This window comes from Grammomys surdaster, unplaced genomic scaffold (genome assembly GCF_004785775.1).
Source record: "Grammomys surdaster isolate TR1022 unplaced genomic scaffold, NIH_TR_1.0 239, whole genome shotgun sequence".
Lineage (NCBI taxonomy): Eukaryota > Metazoa > Chordata > Mammalia > Rodentia > Muridae > Grammomys > Grammomys surdaster.
In genome coordinates, this window is record NW_021604684.1 from 10,376,468 (window position 1) to 10,395,145 (window position 18,678).

The 18,678-nt window shown below is 49.1% G+C and overlaps 2 protein-coding genes across 4 annotated transcripts in view; one reads left to right on the forward strand and one right to left on the reverse strand.

Moving 5' to 3' along the window:
• The window catches only part of Tcof1 (treacle ribosome biogenesis factor 1), a 34,977-nt gene extending 32,365 nt beyond the window's left edge, over positions 1 to 2,612 (forward strand). For both annotated transcript variants that reach the window (XM_028774248.1, XM_028774249.1), the window contains 4 exons: positions 62 to 592; positions 1,492 to 1,586; positions 1,992 to 2,037; positions 2,276 to 2,612. In XM_028774248.1, the coding sequence (XP_028630081.1) occupies positions 62 to 592; positions 1,492 to 1,586; positions 1,992 to 2,018 (653 nt within the window). In that variant the 3' untranslated portion in view covers positions 2,019 to 2,037; positions 2,276 to 2,612. The remainder of the gene's footprint in view (positions 1 to 61; positions 593 to 1,491; positions 1,587 to 1,991; positions 2,038 to 2,275) is intronic.
• A 1,133-nt stretch (positions 2,613 to 3,745) lies between these two features.
• On the reverse strand, positions 3,746 to 12,875 carry Cd74 (CD74 molecule). Of its 2 annotated transcripts, XM_028774199.1 has the most exons (9): positions 12,712 to 12,875; positions 8,205 to 8,374; positions 7,964 to 8,043; positions 7,198 to 7,260; positions 6,384 to 6,476; positions 6,047 to 6,137; positions 4,953 to 5,144; positions 4,462 to 4,518; positions 3,746 to 4,222 (listed from the first exon to the last, which is right to left on the reverse strand). In XM_028774199.1, exons 1-9 carry the CDS (start codon positions 12,786 to 12,788, stop codon positions 4,212 to 4,214), a joined length of 834 nt encoding a protein of 277 aa, XP_028630032.1. In that variant the 5' UTR covers positions 12,789 to 12,875; the 3' UTR covers positions 3,746 to 4,211. The 2 variants fall into 2 exon arrangements, with proteins under 2 accessions (XP_028630032.1, XP_028630033.1); XM_028774200.1 differs by lacking the exon at positions 4,953 to 5,144 and having other exon boundaries at positions 12,712 to 12,868.
• Between the last annotated feature and the right edge of the window lie 5,803 nt (positions 12,876 to 18,678).

Consider the following 18,678-nt stretch of genomic DNA (forward strand, 5'->3'; position numbering starts at 1 on the left):
TTGTGCAAGATCTGACCCTCAGCTTTCCAGACTTGTAACCTCCAAGACCTGTGATCCACAGGTAAGAAAGATGCCTCCTCAGGCCCCACACCTGAAAAGCCCAAGAAACCCAAGAAGAGCACCTTGAGCTCGTCAGCCCCCACACAGACACTGCCGAACAGCATCACCCAGCGCCTCCTGGAGCAGGCCTGGCCCCTGAGCGAGGCGCAGGTGCAGGCCTCGGTGGTGAAGGTCCTGACAGAGCTGCTGGAGCAGGAAAGGCAGAAGGCCACAGAGGCCATCAAGGAGAGTGGGAAGAAGGGCCAGAAGCGGAAGCTATCGGGGGACCAGCTAGAAGCTGGGACCCCAAAGAACAAGAAGAAGAAGCAGCAGCAGCTGGTGGCGGGGGCAAATGCTGTTTCCCCAGAAAAGACCTCCAGGACTTCCAAGGCAAAATCAAAGCTAGACAAAGGGAGTGCTGGTGGCAAGGGGAAGGGGTCCCCTGGCCCCCAGGGAGCCAAGGAGACGCCCAAAGGCGAGCTGGGGATGAAGCCTGAGAGTGGAGAGCAGAGCGTCCCGAAGGACAGGAAGGAAAAGAAGAAATCGAGCAAGAGTGAGTGACCTTTCCCCAGGCACACGCTGTGGGGGGCATGCGCTGCAGGGTCGGGGCTGGGGTGGCCACAGAGAACAAGAGCCTGGGAAGTGGCTTGTCCAGAGTGATGGGCATCTGGTGGCAAAGCCAAAAGTAGATTGTAGAGCTGGCCTGCATCCCTGCTCCCATAGCCTCTCACAGTGCCCAGCATTTAGCCTCAGGCTTTTGGAAAACAAAGTCAACCCCAGCTTCATAAGATGAGAACAGGGAGCTTTCTTTGTTCCAGCCTAAGTCAGTAGCAGAGTCCACAGCCAGCCCCTGGGGTGTGGACTGTCCCTTCGTATTCATCCAGAGCCCATCTTTACTCTAGAGTTCCGTTCTTTGGTGAAAACAGCCATTTGTGGCCCTTCATGCTGGAAACCTGCACCCAGTAGGGCTTCTGAGTCGCCTGCCAGCCCTGGGCCATGAGCAGTGTTCTGTTTTCCTTTTCTAAGGGGAAAGCAGGCTCTGAGAAGGAAAGGCCACTGGTGCTGGGCAGTCCCCACTTTAGTTTTATCTTGAGACAGGGCCTCACTATGTAGCCTTGGCCGGCCTGGAACTTACTGTGTAGAACAGGCTGTCCTCAGACTTGCAGAAACCCACCTGCCTCTGCCTCTTGGGTGCTGAGATTAAAAGGGTACACCACCATGCTGTATATAGCTATATATAGGTATATAGCTCAGTGGTAAAGAACTTGCATAGCTACTATTGAGGCCTGATTGTGTAGTTCACAGACAGGAAGAATGGAGCCTGGACGGTATCCTGGCCCCGGCAGGGCCTACTTCCACATGGTATAGAAGCTGGGAGCTATCCTGGGCCTCCGACGCTGACCCATCAGTGTCAAAATCTATTGCTCAGCAAGCTCCCTTTTTTCTCCTCAGAAAAAAAAGACAAGGAAAAAAAGGAAAAGAAGAAAGGAAAAAAGACCCCAGCCAAAGACCCTGCCTCACCGGTCCCGAAGAAGAAAAAGAAGAAGGTAGATTGAGTTCCTGCGGGGTCTTGGGCTGGGAATTCAAACCCTTCCCCTTCCAACACCTAGACCAGGTCCACACCATCTTTCAAGTCCCAGATTCTAATGGACCTTATGAGGAAGAGCAGGGGAGGGGTGATGGGAGAGACACCCCCCCCCCCTCAGGCCTTCAGATGAGAAAGTGCCTGACCTACATGTCCTGGCCAGTGGGGAGCCCATTGGAGAAGCAACCATCCATTTCATGGGGTCAGGCTATTTGGCCCAGGGCTGATAGCAGTGGATCTGGATCCTTACACCTACAGGGGTGTAGGTCCTTAGAGGGCCTGTGAGGGACCCTGCCTCCAGAGATACCTGTCCTAGACCTGTGGGAACCCACAGAACTGATAGCCTATTGTCCTTCACTCCCCACAGAAGAAGACAGCCGAGCCTGCTGTGTGAGGGCCAGCGCATAGAACAGGTACCTGACTGTGTCCAACCTTTCTGGGTAGCTGGGTAGGTCCAATGGGAGGGAATTGGAGAGAGAAACTCCCTTCCTTGGGTCAGTGGGACAGCAGTTACAGCAGCTACATGCAAGGATCCACCCTGAGCAAATCTGGTGGCTAAGCTGGTTGCTGGCCCTCCCTTGGGTTTGTTCCCTTTTGTGGAGATAAAGGTCTGGAAAGCTGACCAAAGCCTGGTTTGTTTTCTTCTCCTAGAATCTTGGCAGAGCGTGACTGTCCCCAGGCCTCTGACCTCTGGCCAGTGTGAATTGGGACTGGACTTTTTAACTTGCCCTCCCTCAACAAGATGATAGCTGACATGACTGTTGGCCAAGCCAGTGAGCCTGCAAGGAACTGTGCGGTTCCAGGAGGCCGTGAGATGGAGCACACGCTCCTGAGTGCTGCCGGAGATATGTACAGTATATATATTTTTTTAAGTGACTTGCCTCTCCCCCTTCAAATTCAACCTGCCTAGAGGCCTCGGGACTTCCCTCCACGATATTCTGCAGACCCAGCAAGGTCCTGCGTGTGGTTCATCCCATACCCTGGTTCCCCGGCTATCCTGAATTTTTTTTTTTTTTAAGAACTCAAAATAAAAGATTTTAAATATAAAGGTTTGCATTCCCCATACATCTGGGACTCAAACTGTTACTGGCTACTTAGGACAATGTAGTGACTCTGGGCGTGCACACGTCAGTGCTCAGGGTCCTTCCTGACTGCATGTCAAAGCCCTAGGTACTGTGAGTAGGACAGTTTGCTAAAGAAGGCTCAGTAAAGCTCCCCAGGGAGGGCTCCCTGAAAGAAGTGGCCTCTAAGCTTAAGGGGAACTGAAGGTGGGTCAGATGGCGGGTAGATGGCACAGGAGGGTGACCAGGGGCCTTTGGAAACTAGGAGTTATGATGTGGAGGGACGTGGGTGGCAAATAGTGGTGGCTGGCATGGGAAGCAGGGAAGACCCAGCGAGCTAGGCCAAGAGTCGCCCTCTGTCAGGGGAACAGTTCTGTGCTGGTGACGGCGACAAGAAGTGAATGGAACTGAAGTGTGTGTCGGGATAATCACTCAACATTCACCTCAACAAAACAAAAACCAGTACAGAGAAGGAGTGGGCTGGAAGTCCTCGAGACCCTGTGCTCAGAGCCTTGGGACACACCACCCGACATGACAGCCATTCCATCCAGTTGCAGGTGTGGATCAGAGTGTGGTATGTGGGTCTAGATCAGAACACAGCCTCTGCTTGGCTCGGCTGACTCAGAATTTAAACTTAAAAATGGAACAATGTCCTTAGTCCTGGGTGGTAAGGGATCTGCTCCCTTTTCCAGCGACAATGGGATGGAGCTGAGTGGCCACGGGTCCTGCACAGACACCCAGCTGGTGGCAGCCCCCACTTGCGTCCATTCCTGACACTAGGCCCCAGTGTCCACTGCCATCTGTCATCACACTTACGCTGTCCTTAGTCCAGAAATGGAATTGGGGACATGAGGAACGGAAGTTCGGATGTGATGAGATGTGCTTTTAAAACTGAGCAAAGAGTCTGTTTCTTTCTGAGTGTTAAGTAGACACCAAGTGTGTCTGGGGCCCATCTCCCCAGGCCCTGCAGGCCTGTGTGCCTGGATGACTAGACTTAAGGTTGTCCTTGGCCTTAGGATTAACTAGCTGGATCCCAACTGAAGAGGCAGAAGCAAGAATGTTCTACTTTCTCTACCTTTTATTGTCACGGGAACCATGATCCTACAGGCTGCTGACAAGCTTGGTTGAGCAAGGCACCTGGGGGAAGGGGTCAGCAGGACGTGAGGAAGGGGTGCTGGGAGGAGGGCTTGGGTTCTTCCTTGAGGAGAAGACAGCAAATGTGTCCAGCCTAGGTTACGGGTAGAGCATCTCTCATCCTTGTCTGCGGGCCTGTATCTCAGAGCCCCACATTAAAGACTGCTAGTGAGTCAGAAATGGGGCTCCCTTTAGGTAGGGGTAAGTAGCAAGGCCCTCCTGTGTTCTCATTCTGTTCTGGTTTCATTTGCCGTGTCCAGGGACGATGAAGCAGACACCAGTCTCAAGCCCCAAGGTGCAGGGAGACGGGAGTGGGGTGTGATGTCAGGGAATGTTTTTAAGAAGGGCTGAGGCGCAGGGGAGCTGCCACTGTGCAGAGCTGGCCTCTGTCTTCACATGATGACTGGGAAGAGAAGCAAAGGTTGATACAGTTGGGTCACCAGTTTGTTGTCCCTGCCTCCTCCCAACATCCTGGAACTCCAGAGCACTCAAGCTCTCCACTGCCCCCTGCTGGGCCCAGGTACTCTGCTTTCAGCCACCAGCCCATTCCGTAAAAACCATCCCAGTGATGGTGACGAATGGCTCAGTGTCACACTGCACCAGAGTATGCATGTGGGTGATCCCCTATGTGGGCCCCCTTACCTTGTTCCTGCTTGGTCACTCCCAGGCCAGAAGACAGGTCTTCCATGTCCAGTGGCTCTGCACAGGAAGCATCGGGCTCATTTGTTATTCTTACCCCAACGCACGCACGCATGCACGTACACACGCTCGCACATACGCACACACGCACACTGTTGCCATTGTGCCCAAAGGCATCTTTCCCAATCAGGCATGGCCTTGAGCTTGGCAAAGGAGGCACCAGAGCATACAGTGTGATTGAGGGTACAGTGAGATGGGTGGATCTGTGGGATTCCAGTGTAGGACAGCGTGTGGAGAATGAGAGGAAACAGATTAGAAGGACACACAGCAGTGCCCGTGTGGAGAAAGGGGCAGATGCGTGACTGACAGGGGATGTCCCAGGGCACAACCAACCCATGTCCTGACCTCATGTATACTGGGAGGGACCTTTGAGCCCTCAGCCTTCCTAGAGCTTCCTAGTCCTTTAGATTACTGACATAGTGGGCCTTGCTTACCACTGCAGTCATGGCGCCCGCGGCTCTTGGTGTTAGGGACCTCAGTGCCGTTGGGGAACACACACCAGCAGTAGCCAGTGCTCCCGTGACACTGGAGTGGCATATAGTTACCGTTCTCATCGCACTTGGGACGGAACACACCCGGGTGGACGGCAGGGATGTGGCTGACTTCTTCCTGGCACTTTGTCAGTACTGAAGGTACAGGCATGATGAAGACAGTGAGTGGGCAGGCTCTGGACCAGGATCTCAGCAGAGCAGGGACCCACATATCACTGCCATGGGCTTTAATTCCTAGCCAAGTTGCTTTTCTTATTCTACCCATAGCATAGATGAGAAAACTGAGGCCTGAGTCTGAAACTAGTAAGGTCCAAAAAGAGGAAAAGCATGGCTATAGGCGTCATTTGCCTCAGCGTATAATTATCCTAGCACTCAGATTTTGTTACAGTTTGTGATTAAACCTGTGATTCTGGTTTCAGGGGGACAGTAATGGGGACACCTCTGGGAAGAATCTGACCTTCCTTTACTGGGATAACCCAAGTAGAAATGGCGGCTGCCATTTGTTGGAGATGCTGGAGAGGGGATTCAAACATTAGCTAGAAGTTGGTTGAGATAGCACGTAAGGTGTCTGTATATCGGAGAAACAGGTCCAGGACAGTATGGGCCTCTAGGCCTTCCCCTCGTGGGACACGGAAACCCAGTGGGATGGGTTTCTCCAGCACTGAAGAGCAAGTTAGAGATACCACCAAGCTAAACACAAGGCATTCCCTGATGCTTTATGCCTCGACCTCCTGCATGTTGGCACTGATGTGAGGTGAGAGGTGCCCAGGGCTCTGTCTGGACATGTTCTCCTTCTGTGACCCTCTGCCTCCTCGTGTTTATGTACTGCTTGGGGGTGGGGGAGCTCCTACCTGGTATGTTTTGAGTTGGTTTTGCTCCAAGACAGACTAGAGACCTCTACTCTGGATGTGTGTGTGAAAGAACAGACCCACAGACAGGATATAAGGGTTTCCGAACCCTGAAGGAACAGGCAAGGAAAGACTGAGCTGAGAGAATGGGGCACTGCACCAGGCAGGCTGAAGGTCCCGTCCTGGTACCTTTAGGCGGAGCCTCCGTGGGCTTCTTCTCCTCCAGGGAGTTCTTGCTCATTTCAAACAAGAGCCACTGCTTCATCCAGCTTTCAAAGACCTAAGGAGAACAGAGGTGGATGGTCAGGGGCAGGAGACAATAGCCCACCCTTCTGGACTCTACCCTGACTACAAACTTGGAGGAGTCCAGCTGCAGCCTCAGTGTCTCTTAACGACCCACAGGGGTCTCGTGAATGTTAGAATGCCCTCTGTAGCTTCCAGAGAACAGCTCCTCTAGTCCGCCCTTTGCCTCTTTCTAGTCCTGAGGCTACCGTGGGAAGAGGCGATTCCAGCAGAAGCTGTTTACCTTCCAGTCCAGACCATCCATAGAGTTCCTGAGGCGCTTCAGATTCTCTGGGAAGCTCCCCTTCAGCTGGGGGTACTCCAGGGGTCCAGACCTCTGCAGAGCGGCAGGGCAAGGGGGAGGTTACAGAGAACAGGATAGGCAAGGGGAAATGTGCACCCCATGTTCTCAGGATCGTTCTGAGGAATGGATGTTAGCCATACCAAACCTGGACCCCTGGCCTCGGTGTTAGAGAGCAGGGATGAGGGGGACCCAGCTATGGAGCTCCCGTCAGGGTCAGGAGCTGTACCAGCACCTCAAGTTTTTTCCTCCTTGACTGGGTTCTCTGCCTGTCCTCACACAGCCAGCTGCCCTTCCCCTTATCACCTGGTCACTTGTCTACTAAAGTTGCTGTAGGCCAAGAGCCTGGCACAGAGCAGGCATGTGCAATTATTAATTTGGGAAAGAGAACCTATCATGGCCAAGTCACATCTTAAGACTTGAACCTTAATTTTAACTCCTCAAAAGTGAGGTGGCTGGAACCAGGCTTAGTGATGCATACTACCTTTAATCCTACCACTGGGAGGTAGAGGCAGGCAAATCGTGAGTTCAAGGCCAACCTGCTCGACATAGTCAGTTCCAGGACCATATGGACTCTTATCTCAAGGGGGTTAGGGGCTGGGCTATATATAAGAGTTAAGGACCACCTTGTATTCCTTGGACTGCGCATGTGTTGAGTTTATCCTGAGCCTAGCACGTGACTGAGGGTCGGGTCTCACATGAGACCCGACCCTCAGTCACGTGCACCAGGAGACTGCCCGCTGTCTCTGATACTCACCATGAGCAGGTGCATCACGTGGTCCTGGGTCATGTTGCCATACTTGGTCACATTCTGCACAGGCTGTGGGAAAGGAACAGGGTTACCAGCACTGCAGGGGCCAGCAGCTAGAGTCTAGTAAGAGTCAGGTCCTTGCGCTCCCCGGCTCAGATCTGCCACCTCCTAACATGGCAGCGCCAGCCCCTCACACCCTTCCTGCCTCCATATCCTCTCTGGTCAGGCCGGCATAAGCTTGTCAGGGCCTTGCCGATATCAGAGCTTGCTTTCCCCCATCCCAACCCTCCCACGTGCCCCTTCCTGCTTTACTTCAAGTTCATGGCCTCTTTTTCATTCATTGTTATTGCTCACGTATGTTTATTTACATACATATGTAGTCCTAATAAAACCTGTTCGGTCTGGATCATGCTGCCTTATGTATGTGTTCAGGGCTGACTGTTTGGCACTGCCCAGTTGACATGCTCTTCCCTGGATAAGGTACTAGTAGTGATCTTATGAGCAACAGCATTATTGCTACCAAAGGCTTAGAGGAGGTGAGCGGGGTAAGGGACTATAGGATGCTAAGCTGTGGGACTTGCCCTTCCCTACCAGGGTAACCCTAAGAGTTCTGGCCTCCATCACCTTTGGCAAGCCTCTCTTTGGTGGGCCCTGGTCCACCCTAGCAGTTAGGACCCGGATTCCTTGACAGCTGTTATCCCTTGGCCCCTCCCCTTTAGCAACTGCTCTCCGAAAACACCAGATACCATTTTCTTCCTGCCGCCTTCCTTACCCCGTGGAGCATGTTATCCATGGGCAGTGGACGCATCAGCAAGGGAGTCGCCATCCGCATCTGGCTCACAGGCTTGGCAGCTGTGGGGCAGGGAGGACAGCATGAGTCCCGCTCCAAGAGAGTAGGGCACCCAGGGGTTAAGATCTGAATCCCGAGGGGGGGGATCGGGAGGGGCTAAATGGAGAAATGAGGTCTGTGAGGTGAGGGACAGAGAATCGGTCAGGACAGGTGGAGCACGCACATTTCGGAAGCTTCATGCGAAGGTTCTCCAGTTGCAGATTCTGGGAAGTGACGGTCAGCTTGTCTAGGCGTCCCTGCTGCTGGTACAGGAAATAAGCAGTGGTGGCCTGCCCAGCCAAGAGCAGAGCCACCAGGACAGAAACACCAGTGTACAGGGCTCCACGGCTGCACCTGTTGTGGAGAGGGAGTAAAGGTGTGATCCAGAGATGGAGGCTGACTGGAAGTGGGGACATGTGCCCCCACCATGCCCTCTCAGACTTAAGCCCTCCAATACCCTGGCTAGAGAGGTGCATGTGAGGACATCCGCTGCTGCTGACCACCAGTGTCTTCCCAGGAAGAAATCTGATCCACCTGGGGCCCAAACTCAGTGGGAAGAGTGAGCCAAATTCCTTGCCTCCTCTGGGTTTTGGTGTCCCATCTGTGCTGTGACAGGGTACAGTGGAGTGTCCTCCCTCTTCCCAATCCTTCTACCATGGAGATCTGAGAAGTAGAACCCCCCTCAGAGGTGGGGAGGGGAATTTGATTTTGTTTGTTTGTTTTCTGGCAGAAAAAGATAGGGGAATTTACTATGTAGGAGGAAGGGTTTTCATCCGCTATGCCATCGCTAATCCCCACGGTGATGTCAGGTTTAAAGAGAAAAGGGAAGGAAGTGTGAGAGGGGACAGCAAGAAGAGCTGCATACCTGAAAAGGAGAAGTGGGTCCTAGAGTTTTTACATGTGGAGCGGGGAGGAACATTGTCAGGCTGGGGCAGTGCCAGGCACACACACACACACACACACACGCACACACACACATGCTCCAGAGTCCCTCTGTCCCAGAGTCTCTGGAAAGCTGAACAGATCTTCACCAGTCTCTCATATGTCACATGAGCAACCCTCAAACCAACAATGCTAAAATTTGGCTCTCCTCCTAGTGTGTGTGTGCATGTGTGTGTGTGTGGTGTGTGATGTGTGTGTGGTGTGTGATGTATGTGTGGTTGGGTGTGTGTGTTGTGCCTACACGTGCATATGCGTTTCCACATGTGTATGGAGATCAGATGTCCACTTTAGATGTTTTCTTCAGTTGCTCTCCACTTCACTTTTTGAGGCTAGGTCTCTCACTGAACCTAGAGCTCAAAGATTCAGCAAGACTGTCTCACCAACAAACCCCAGTGGTCCTCTTGTCTCTGCTTCCTCAGCACAGTTTTCTCTTTTAAAACAAGATCTTACTGTGTCCATAGAAGCATCTTGTAGAGATACCCAACTGGGGGAGTTCAACAGCAACATGGATGCCTAGGCCTCGTGCTCCTGGGTGACCAGACTTTCAGACCTCAGTGACTCCTTACAAAGCCTCCTTTGGGGGCTTTGAATAATGTTTTGGGGTGCATGCACATGTTACAGTGTGGAACATAAGGATCCTGACTGGGGAACCTGAGAGTTCCTGTCCAGCCTTCCCCCACTTATCCCTTGGGTGGGAGGAACTGTCAGTACTGCTGTTTGCATACATCCCCTTTAAGATTCAAGTGTTTTCGTGAATGGAGTTAGGCACCGTTGTACGAAAGCTTAACAGAGGGAGTTGGTCTCCTGCCTTTCCACTGCCGTATATTTACAACACAGCAAGAAACTCATCGTTAGATGCCAGCACCTTGATCTTGGAATTCTCAGCCTCTGTAACTATGGGAAATAAATCTCTAGATTTTGTTTTATTATTATTTATATAAATGACCCAGTTTGTGGCTGTTATAGTAACACAGACTAAGACAAACTCCATTTGAAACTCTCATGATGAATTTGCATCTTGCGTACCCCAGCAATCAGGAAGGGTAATTTAGGAAACGTCAGAAAACCTGTCTGCCTGGTAACTTATGATGTCACAGACACAGCTAATTCTCATTGGCTCTATGCTTGCCAACCCTTTGTATTTCCTAAGCCAAGGGCTGGAGAAAGGAGAATAAGTTCAATTTCTTGGCCTTCTGAAGGAAGATGGAACCTGGGCTCAAGGTCTTCTGCTTTATCTACTTTGGTGACCCATGGGACCCCTGAACCCCTCTACCACCCCATATTCAGATCTAGTCCCAGCTCTACCTGTTACCACATGAGCTTGGGGAAGCCACATCCCTCCCCTTTCAAACTTCAATCTTTCAGAAGGCCAGTGAACACGGGGTTGTATTGAGGATGAGAGCAGGTAGCAGCCATAACTGGCATCCTGGCTTGCCTAGCTCTGGGACCAGGAGCAAGTCAACACTTCTGTGTGTGAAACAGGTTAGAGCTTGGAACGAGAGGTTGTTAAATAATGAAGAGATGAAACACTTGATGCCACATCTAACACACATTTCCTCTATCAGTAATATCGTTCTCAGGGAGGTCATTATCAATAACAATGCTGCCCTCCAGGAGGCTGGATGTCAAATCTCGCATCATCTCTCCTTCCTCTTTTATTCAATTTATTATTATTTTGTTTTTCTGATATGGTCTCATGTAGATAAGTCTGGCCTTGAACCCCTGATCCTCCTGCCTCCACCTCCCAAATGCTGGATTGTAGGCATACACAGTCACACCCAGCCTCTTACTGCCTCTAGATTGGCTGGGTCTTGGTTCTGATTGAGTGCCAACTCTTGCCACCTCCTGGTTTTACTTCCTCCTTTGTACTTCCTCCTTGTGTTTAAAAAAAAAAAAAAGAAAGAAAGAAAAGGAATTGACTAAAGTCAGAAACCAACCAGAGCTAACAGCAATCATGACACACATGTTGCCAGGCAGAAGTGTTCACAAAACTGCCCCAAATGAAACCTGTTGGATTGGCCTGGGACTTATGGCCTTGAAAGTTTTGGAAGCAGTAACCGAAGTAAAGTGAAGATTGTCATGGATGTGATGAGTGGCATTGTCTCTGAACACAGCCCTCACTTAGGAGCCTGAGACCAGAGGGCTCCCACCTCCTTTTTTCATAAATGAGGCCTCTAAAGGACCCCGGCAGAACTCAGACTGGTCCTGGTTCAAATGCTGTGTTCAACACTCACCAGCTAAGATAACTTGGAAGTTACTTACTAGATGAGCTCAAATTCCTTTATATAATAATATATAATTGTATAATAATGCCAGCCTTAGTGGCACACACCTTTAATCTCAACACTCAGGAGAAGTAAGCAAGTTTCTGTTAGTTCAAGGCCAGCCTGGTGTACTCTTAGTTCCAGCCCAGCTACATAGTAAAACCAGTCTTTAAAAAAAAAAAAAAAAAAAAAGGCATAGGCAGGGGGAGATAGCAAAAATGCCCAACTCCTAGCTACAGTAAATGTAAGAATTAAGCTAGAGTCTATAGTTTGCTTATTATTACATGATGATCAATGTCGTCTGAGGACCAGTGGAAAGGTCACAATAGATGGACAGTTCTTAGAGCCATTTCTGTTAAGCAGTGGGACCCAGAAAGAGGCTGTGGTTTTCTGTGGTCACCCATGACAACAGTAAAAGTTACCTTAGAATTCCCCAGTGCTCTAATAATCCATATCTGGTTACCTTCTTTCTAGAATAACACTCCTAGTCGTCTCCCAGAGTCTCTTTCAAAACCCCATTCTGCCTGGAAACAGTGACGTCACATCTGTTTTAGTTCCCCATAGGCAACAAATCAGGCTTGGCAGCTTGGGGGGTTGGGGAAGCAGGACAAGAGGGCAGGAGAATTCTAACCCTGTTTGGTTTTTTGGGGGTTGGGGGCATAAGGCTGAGGTCATTTAGGGGCTGGGAGAGGAGCCTAGGGCTATCTGGATGGCTGTGGCAGCCATGTAACACATGCAGCAGGAGCTCCGTCTCTGTGAGCAGCTGCTGGGATGGCAGCCAGCTCTCTTCCCTACATACACAGAAAGGTTCATCTTGTTTCAGGTATGGACTCAGGTATGGTGAGGCTCTGCTTATCTGGGCTCATCCAGTCTTCTAGCAGTTAAGGAAGACAATGAGTAGTTCTAATGTCCTCAGAAATGGTTTCTGAGGCCATTGGCATTGGAACCCTTTTCCAAATTAGAGGCTAGGAAAGCAAACAGACTATGGAAGAAAAGGGAGAACGAATTCTAGGGAGGACCACTCTGGTCTTAAGTCTTCTGACCTAGAGTCATGGCCCAGCTTCAGCGGATCTGTGAAGCCCCTTACATCGTGAAACTCAAATCCAGGGCTCTCTTAACACAAGTCCTAAAGGAGGTCCCTGCTTTACAGAGGGGAAGTCAATACCCTCGGCAGGTTGGGGGGGGTTGGGGGCTGGGGAGCAAGATTACTCAGAGCCAAGTGTGGTAACGCATGCCTTTGAACCCAGCTCTTGGGAGGTAGAGGCAGGCAGAGGCTGGCAGTTCAAGGCCAGCCTGGTCTACATAGTGAGTTTCATGATGTAGAATGCCAGGGCTGTATAGAGAAACCCTGTCTTAAAAAAAAAAATCACTCAGAATGTCAGCTCTCAAGGCGACCTTCCTTCCTGCAGCTCAGCTCTGTGTCCTTTCCAGGGCCTGCATTCAGTACCCTCCAGAGTTAAGTTTTCTGCTGGTGCTCACACATACCTTTCTGGGTCTCTAGCACGCTGGCCCAGCATGGGAAGCTGCTCATGGTTAGAGATGAGATCACGCTGGTCATCCATGGCTCTAGCCTCTAGTTTTTTCCACAGGTGGTGCTGCTGCTGCTGCTGCTGCTGCTGCTGCTGCTGCTGCTGCTGCTGCTGCTGCGTGTCTGGGACCCTTGAGCCCCGTGATCACCTCTTAAAGCTGATACTGGAGGGAATCTGATTCGTCCACAGCAGGTCACTCCGCCCACACTGTAGATGTGGAACTGAAAGTCACAAATCTGGAAATACCCCACTCACTCAAAGCTGTCCTCCCTGGGCAGGATGAGGGGGGGAGTTCCCTAAACAGGTAGAAAGACCTGCATGATCCCATTGGCTGGCCAGGGCTCTCATCACTTGTTTCCAGGCAGACCTCTGGATTCATAAGGCTCTTTGGACGTTTCTAGAAACAGGCAATCTCTCCCGGCAAGAAATCAATTTGAAGCAGAAGGTACCTTCGTCTACCCATCCCCACCCCCACCACCCCTTATCTGTGAATAAATGAAGGAAGAAAGGGGGCTTAGACAAGTCCCCCTCTCTCTGGTCTGGTGTCCTCTCTGCTCTTATCTACACAGTGTCCGGGTGTGAAGGCTCTCGTGCTGGCATTTGTCATTACTGACTAAAGCCATGCTTGTGGGACACTGATCAAATCATAGCTGGTCATGCTTTATATGATCTTTACAGTGTCTCGGAGGAACATGCCTTCTCCCATGTTTCCAGTGGAGACTGGTGTAGAAAGGCTGTGTGGGCCTAGGCTCATATGTGCAAGCAGGGATGGACAGAGCCCAGATTCGTAGCTCTTCTCTTCTGCTTCCAGAGGCTCAGACTGTGAGGTGTCAGTGTAACAGAGAGTGAGGAAAAGGGCGCCGTGGAGATTTAACTGTATTGACGAGGTTTCATCACCCACATCTGTGCCTATACTGTGACCAGCAAGAAAGATCTTTAGTCTCTGCTCTTCGTCTCTGGCAAAAGAACCACTAAAGCCCTGGGGTCCCGAGTGGCACGGGCACTCTCTTGTTGTTTTAGAGAAGGTCTTGTGTAGCCCAGGCTGACCTCAAACTCACAAGTAGCTAAGAATGGCTTTGAACTTCTGATCTTCCTCCCTCTGCCTCCTGAGTGCTGGGATTATACACGTGTACTGCCACACCAAGTTCTTGCAGTTCTGGGGGTTGTGAGGTAGAATAAGGTAGAAAAGGCCAATTATTATTGTTAGATGTTAATCTATTGACTTACTTGGTGATTTACGTAAAGCACTGCTTATACTGCCTATTTGCACCCTAACAACCTGCTGACCGCCATGTGCACTTCTGTAAAATCTTGCTTGCTTGCTTCCCCACCCCACCTTATGGTTCAAGAGCATAAAATAAGAACCAGGCAGTGGTGCTTTAATACCAGGAAAATCTATGTGAGTTCAAGGCCAGCCTGGTCTACAGAATTCCAGGATAGCCAGGACTACACAAAGAAACTCTGTCTTTGTGTAACCAAAAGAGCATAAAATGAGAGAACACAAACCGGACCCAGTATCACAGGCTTTGAGGAGCTGGCCTGGCTTCTGTCCGCTGCTGACGTCATCTCTCTTCCATTGGTGACGTCATCTCTCTTCCACTCTCATTGGTGTCAGAGTGCTTATTCCACAAAGATCCCTACAACAATTGAACCCAGGGTTTCTTTCACGATATGATAGACAAATACTCTACCAACTGACCCACGTCCTCCGGCCCAGAGGATATTTGCATATGTTAATTAAGATGGAGGCTTGTTGCCAACGAGACTGACTGATGAGAGGATGAGGACTTGAACTCTTTTCAGGGGAAAGAGATGAAGATTGATCATAATCACATTAGCAAATAACTTAATCATATTTTCCTATACAGAACTTCTATAAAAACCCCAACGGACAGGGTCTGAATAGCTTCCGTGCTTCAAGAGAGCAGCACAGCCAACATTACAACAGATGTTCCTGTGTCAGGGGCCTATTTCACATCCCTCAGGTCATGTACCTCTTTCCTCTGTGTGTGGCTGTTTTAGGATAAACTGGTAAGAAAAAGGTTTCCCTAAGTGCCCCTTGTACTATCTGAGATAGTTTGAACTAGAATGGCCTGTGCCCATAGACTCATATATTTGAATGCTTAGTTACCAGACAGGGGAACTGTTTGAGAAGGATTAGGAGGTGTGACTTTGTTAGAATAGGTGTTCACTGGGTGTGGGCTTTGAAGTTTCACACCAGGTCCATTCTCTCTGTCTCTCTCTGTTTCTATCTCTCTATATACCTGTCTCTGTGTCTCTGTCTCTGTCTCTCTCTCTCTCTCTCTCTCTCTCTCTCTCTCTCCTTCTCCTCTCTCTCTCTCTGCCTGCTGTCTTCAGATGAAGATATAAAGCCCTCACAACTGCTCCAGCACTATCTACTTCCTGCCACAATGATCACGGATCAATCCTCTAAAAACTATAAAAAAGCCTACAATTAAATGCTTTCTTTATAAGAGTTTTCTTGATCATGATGTTTCTTCACAGCCATAGAACAGTCATTAAGACAAAGTTTGAGCCAAGCAGTGGTGACTCGTGCCTTTAATGGCAGAAGCAGGCTAACCTGGTCTGTAGAGTAAGTTCTAGGATATCTAGGGATACTCGAGAAACTCTGTCTCAAGACAACAATGACAACAACAACAAAAGATACAGTCTGAATCCAAATTGTTTCCCATAGACTTTTGTTTGAGTGCTTGGTCCCTGGCTTGTGACACTACCCTGACAGCTTTGGAACCTTTAGTAATTGGGGTCTATTTGGCAGTAGTAGGACACTAGGGGGTGGACCCTCAATTCTGTCTGCTCTCTCTGCTTCCTAATCCAATGTAAATAGGCACTGCCCCCAATCCCATTGTCATGCCTTAGCCACTGTGTCTCACCTCCCCTGCTATGATGGACTACAACTCTTTGACCATCAGCCAAAATAAATCGTCCCTTAACAAGTAGTTTCTGTTGGGTATTTAGTCACAGTGACCCAAAAGTGACTAATTCAGCCCTCCTATAAAGCATCCTGACCCCTGACACAGAAAGGCACAAACCCATCCTGACTCTAAGCATCCATGTTCTCCTGTGGCAGAAGTTAGGCCTTCTTCCTCCAGGCCATAGACAAAAGGAAGCTTCTTTAGAGACCATGACCAACCCAGGAGGAAACATTTGAAGAATCTGGAACTGTTCTCCAGTAGGACAACCCAGTCAGATAATTCTACGCAGGCCCTCGCTGACTAAACCAAGCCCTACTCATGAGCCACAGCCTCCACTTCAGAAAACCAAGGGTCGTGAGGCATCCAAAGGAATATGTATTAGCATGAAAGGACACATGCAAAAACAGTCAAGTGGAGAGAGTGCAAGGGAGAAATAGATTCACTAACTTTCCAGTGCCGTAAAGGATGGAGCTGTATCTAGAGTCACAGAGAGGATGCAAACAAGTATAACTGTGTTGAAGAACCAAGACGAACTCCTGAAAAATTAAAAACAGAAACTGGGTGTGGTGGCATACAACTTTAGTCCCAGTACTCCAGAGACAGAGAGAGGCAGGCGGATCTCTGAATTCCGGTCTACAGAGAGAGAATTTCAGGACAGTCAAGGCTATACAGCTACAAAAATGCCTTGAAAAAGAAAAAAAAGGGGGGGGGTACTGGAAAGATGGCTCAGTGGTAAAAAAGCACTTGCAGCTTTCCCAGAAAACCTGGGTTCAAATTCCCTGCACTCACATAATGGCTCACGACTCCCAACTACTTGTAACCACGACTCTGTAATTCCAGTCCCAGGATATCTGACACCCTCTCCTGGTCTCTGGGGCAGCAGGCATGCACATGACTCATAGATATGCAGACAAAACATCCATATGCATAAAATAAACACATAAAACTTTTTTGAAAGGCATGTATTAATCAACAATCATAAGGATTTTCCTCCAATTTCCAGAAAAGTAGTTTGAGAAAGATGAAAGAAAAAATCAGAGGGAAAAGGTTAAAAAAGCAAATTAATGACAAATCTAGGAAGGCTAACAGCCATATGCCAGATTTCTAAAAACAGAGAACAGAGAAAATAGAGGTGGATAAATTACCAGTGACATAATTCAATACAATTCCCAGAAGTTAAGAACTTAAATTTCCAAACTGAAAGGACCCAGTGAGTACCAAGTACAAGTTAAAAAAAAAGATTTCACAGTCGAGTGGTGGTAGCATATGCCTTTGATCCCAGCACTTCAGAGGCAGAAGCAGATCTCTAAGTTTGAGGTCAGCCTGGTCTACAGAGCAAGTTTCTGGATAGCCAGGGCTACACAGGGAAATTCTGTCTCAAAAAAAAAAAAAAAGACATCATCATCATCATTATCATCATCATCATAATAATTTCACACTAAGGCATGAAGTTTCAGAAAAGTAAAGACTAAGAATATTCTGTGAATTTTCAGAAAGATAAAATAAGGCACACACAAAGATTCTGACATCAAAATGCCTTTAGGCTTCTTAATTTTGACTCTGGAAACACAGCTAATGGAATAATGCCTTCAAATCCTATGGAAAGAATAAGTTCCATTCTAAAATCTTCATGGATACAAATCATCACAGAGTATATTAGCTTCCCAGTACTGTGACAAAATGTCTGATGAAGGTAACTTAAGAGACTGTTATTAGGACTGGAGAGCTGACTCAGCAGTTAAGAGCACTGGCTGCTCTTCCAAGGGACCTGGCTTCAATTCCCAGCAACTGCATGGCAGCTCACACCTGTAATTCCAGTTTTAGGGGATCAGACACTTCATTCAGAGAAACATGCAGGCAAAACAAAAATGCACATAAAGAAAGAAAGTGTTAATGATTAATCTTGTCATTTTGTCAAGACTTAGAGTCATCATGGAATCACAGCACTTAGAAGGCAGAGGTAGATGAATCTCTTGAGTTAGAGGCCAGCCTGGTCTACAGAGTGAGCTTCAGGACAGCCAGGGCTACACAGAGAAGCTCTCCTCAAAGAAACCAAAAATGAAGAAGAAGGAGGAGGAGGAGGAAGAAGAAGAGTAGGAGGAGGAGGCGGGGAGGAGAAGGAAGAAGAGAAGGAGGAGGAGGAGGAGGAGGAGGAGAAAGAGAAAAGGAGAAGAGAAGGAGGAAGAGGAGGAAGAGAAGGAGGAGGAAGAAGAAGAGGAGGAGGAGGAGGAGGGGACGAAGAAGGAAGAAGAGGGGGAAGGAGAGGGGAGGGAAGGAGGAGGAGGAAGAGGAGGAGAATAACAAGATTAAAGCCATCCTCAGCTAAATAACAATTTTTAATTTTTATTTTTTTAAAGCAAGATCTTCCCTACATGGTCCTGGCTGACCTGGAACTCTGTGTAGACAACCCTGGCCTTAGACTCACAGAAATCTGCCTACCTCTCCCTTCTCAGTGCTGGGATTAAAGGTGTGTTACCACACCCATATCATAGTTATACTGATATGTGAGACAGTGCTCTGCCACAGCGTAGGCAGAAGATGTGTGCTTTAACCCTCAGAGAAGTTCTGAGTAACCATCAGTTTTTCTTTCAGCACGAAACAGCCTCAGCTCCATCAGCTATAGATACAGGATTTGGAACAGGAATGTCAGCCCCTCTGTGCCTTTGTTTGGTTTCCCTGCCAGTAAAACAGGCATGCTAAGACCTATGTCATTGGGCTGCTGCACAGGTTGAACACACATGTGTCTGACATGGAGAAAGCATGACCTAAGACTTAGTCTGCTCAGTGATGCAATTTTCTTCCTGAAGATTTGTAAACACTTCTCAGCAGAGAGAGAGGGGACCTTCCTCTTCCTCTTCCTCTCTGAACCTTCCCAGAGTCTGGTCCTGTGCTCTGCAATAGTTTGAATGTCTTGGGCTCCTGGAAGTGTGGCTTCCCTCCAGTAGATTTAGCAGCTGGCATGTCCTATGATCTCTCTCTCTCTCTCT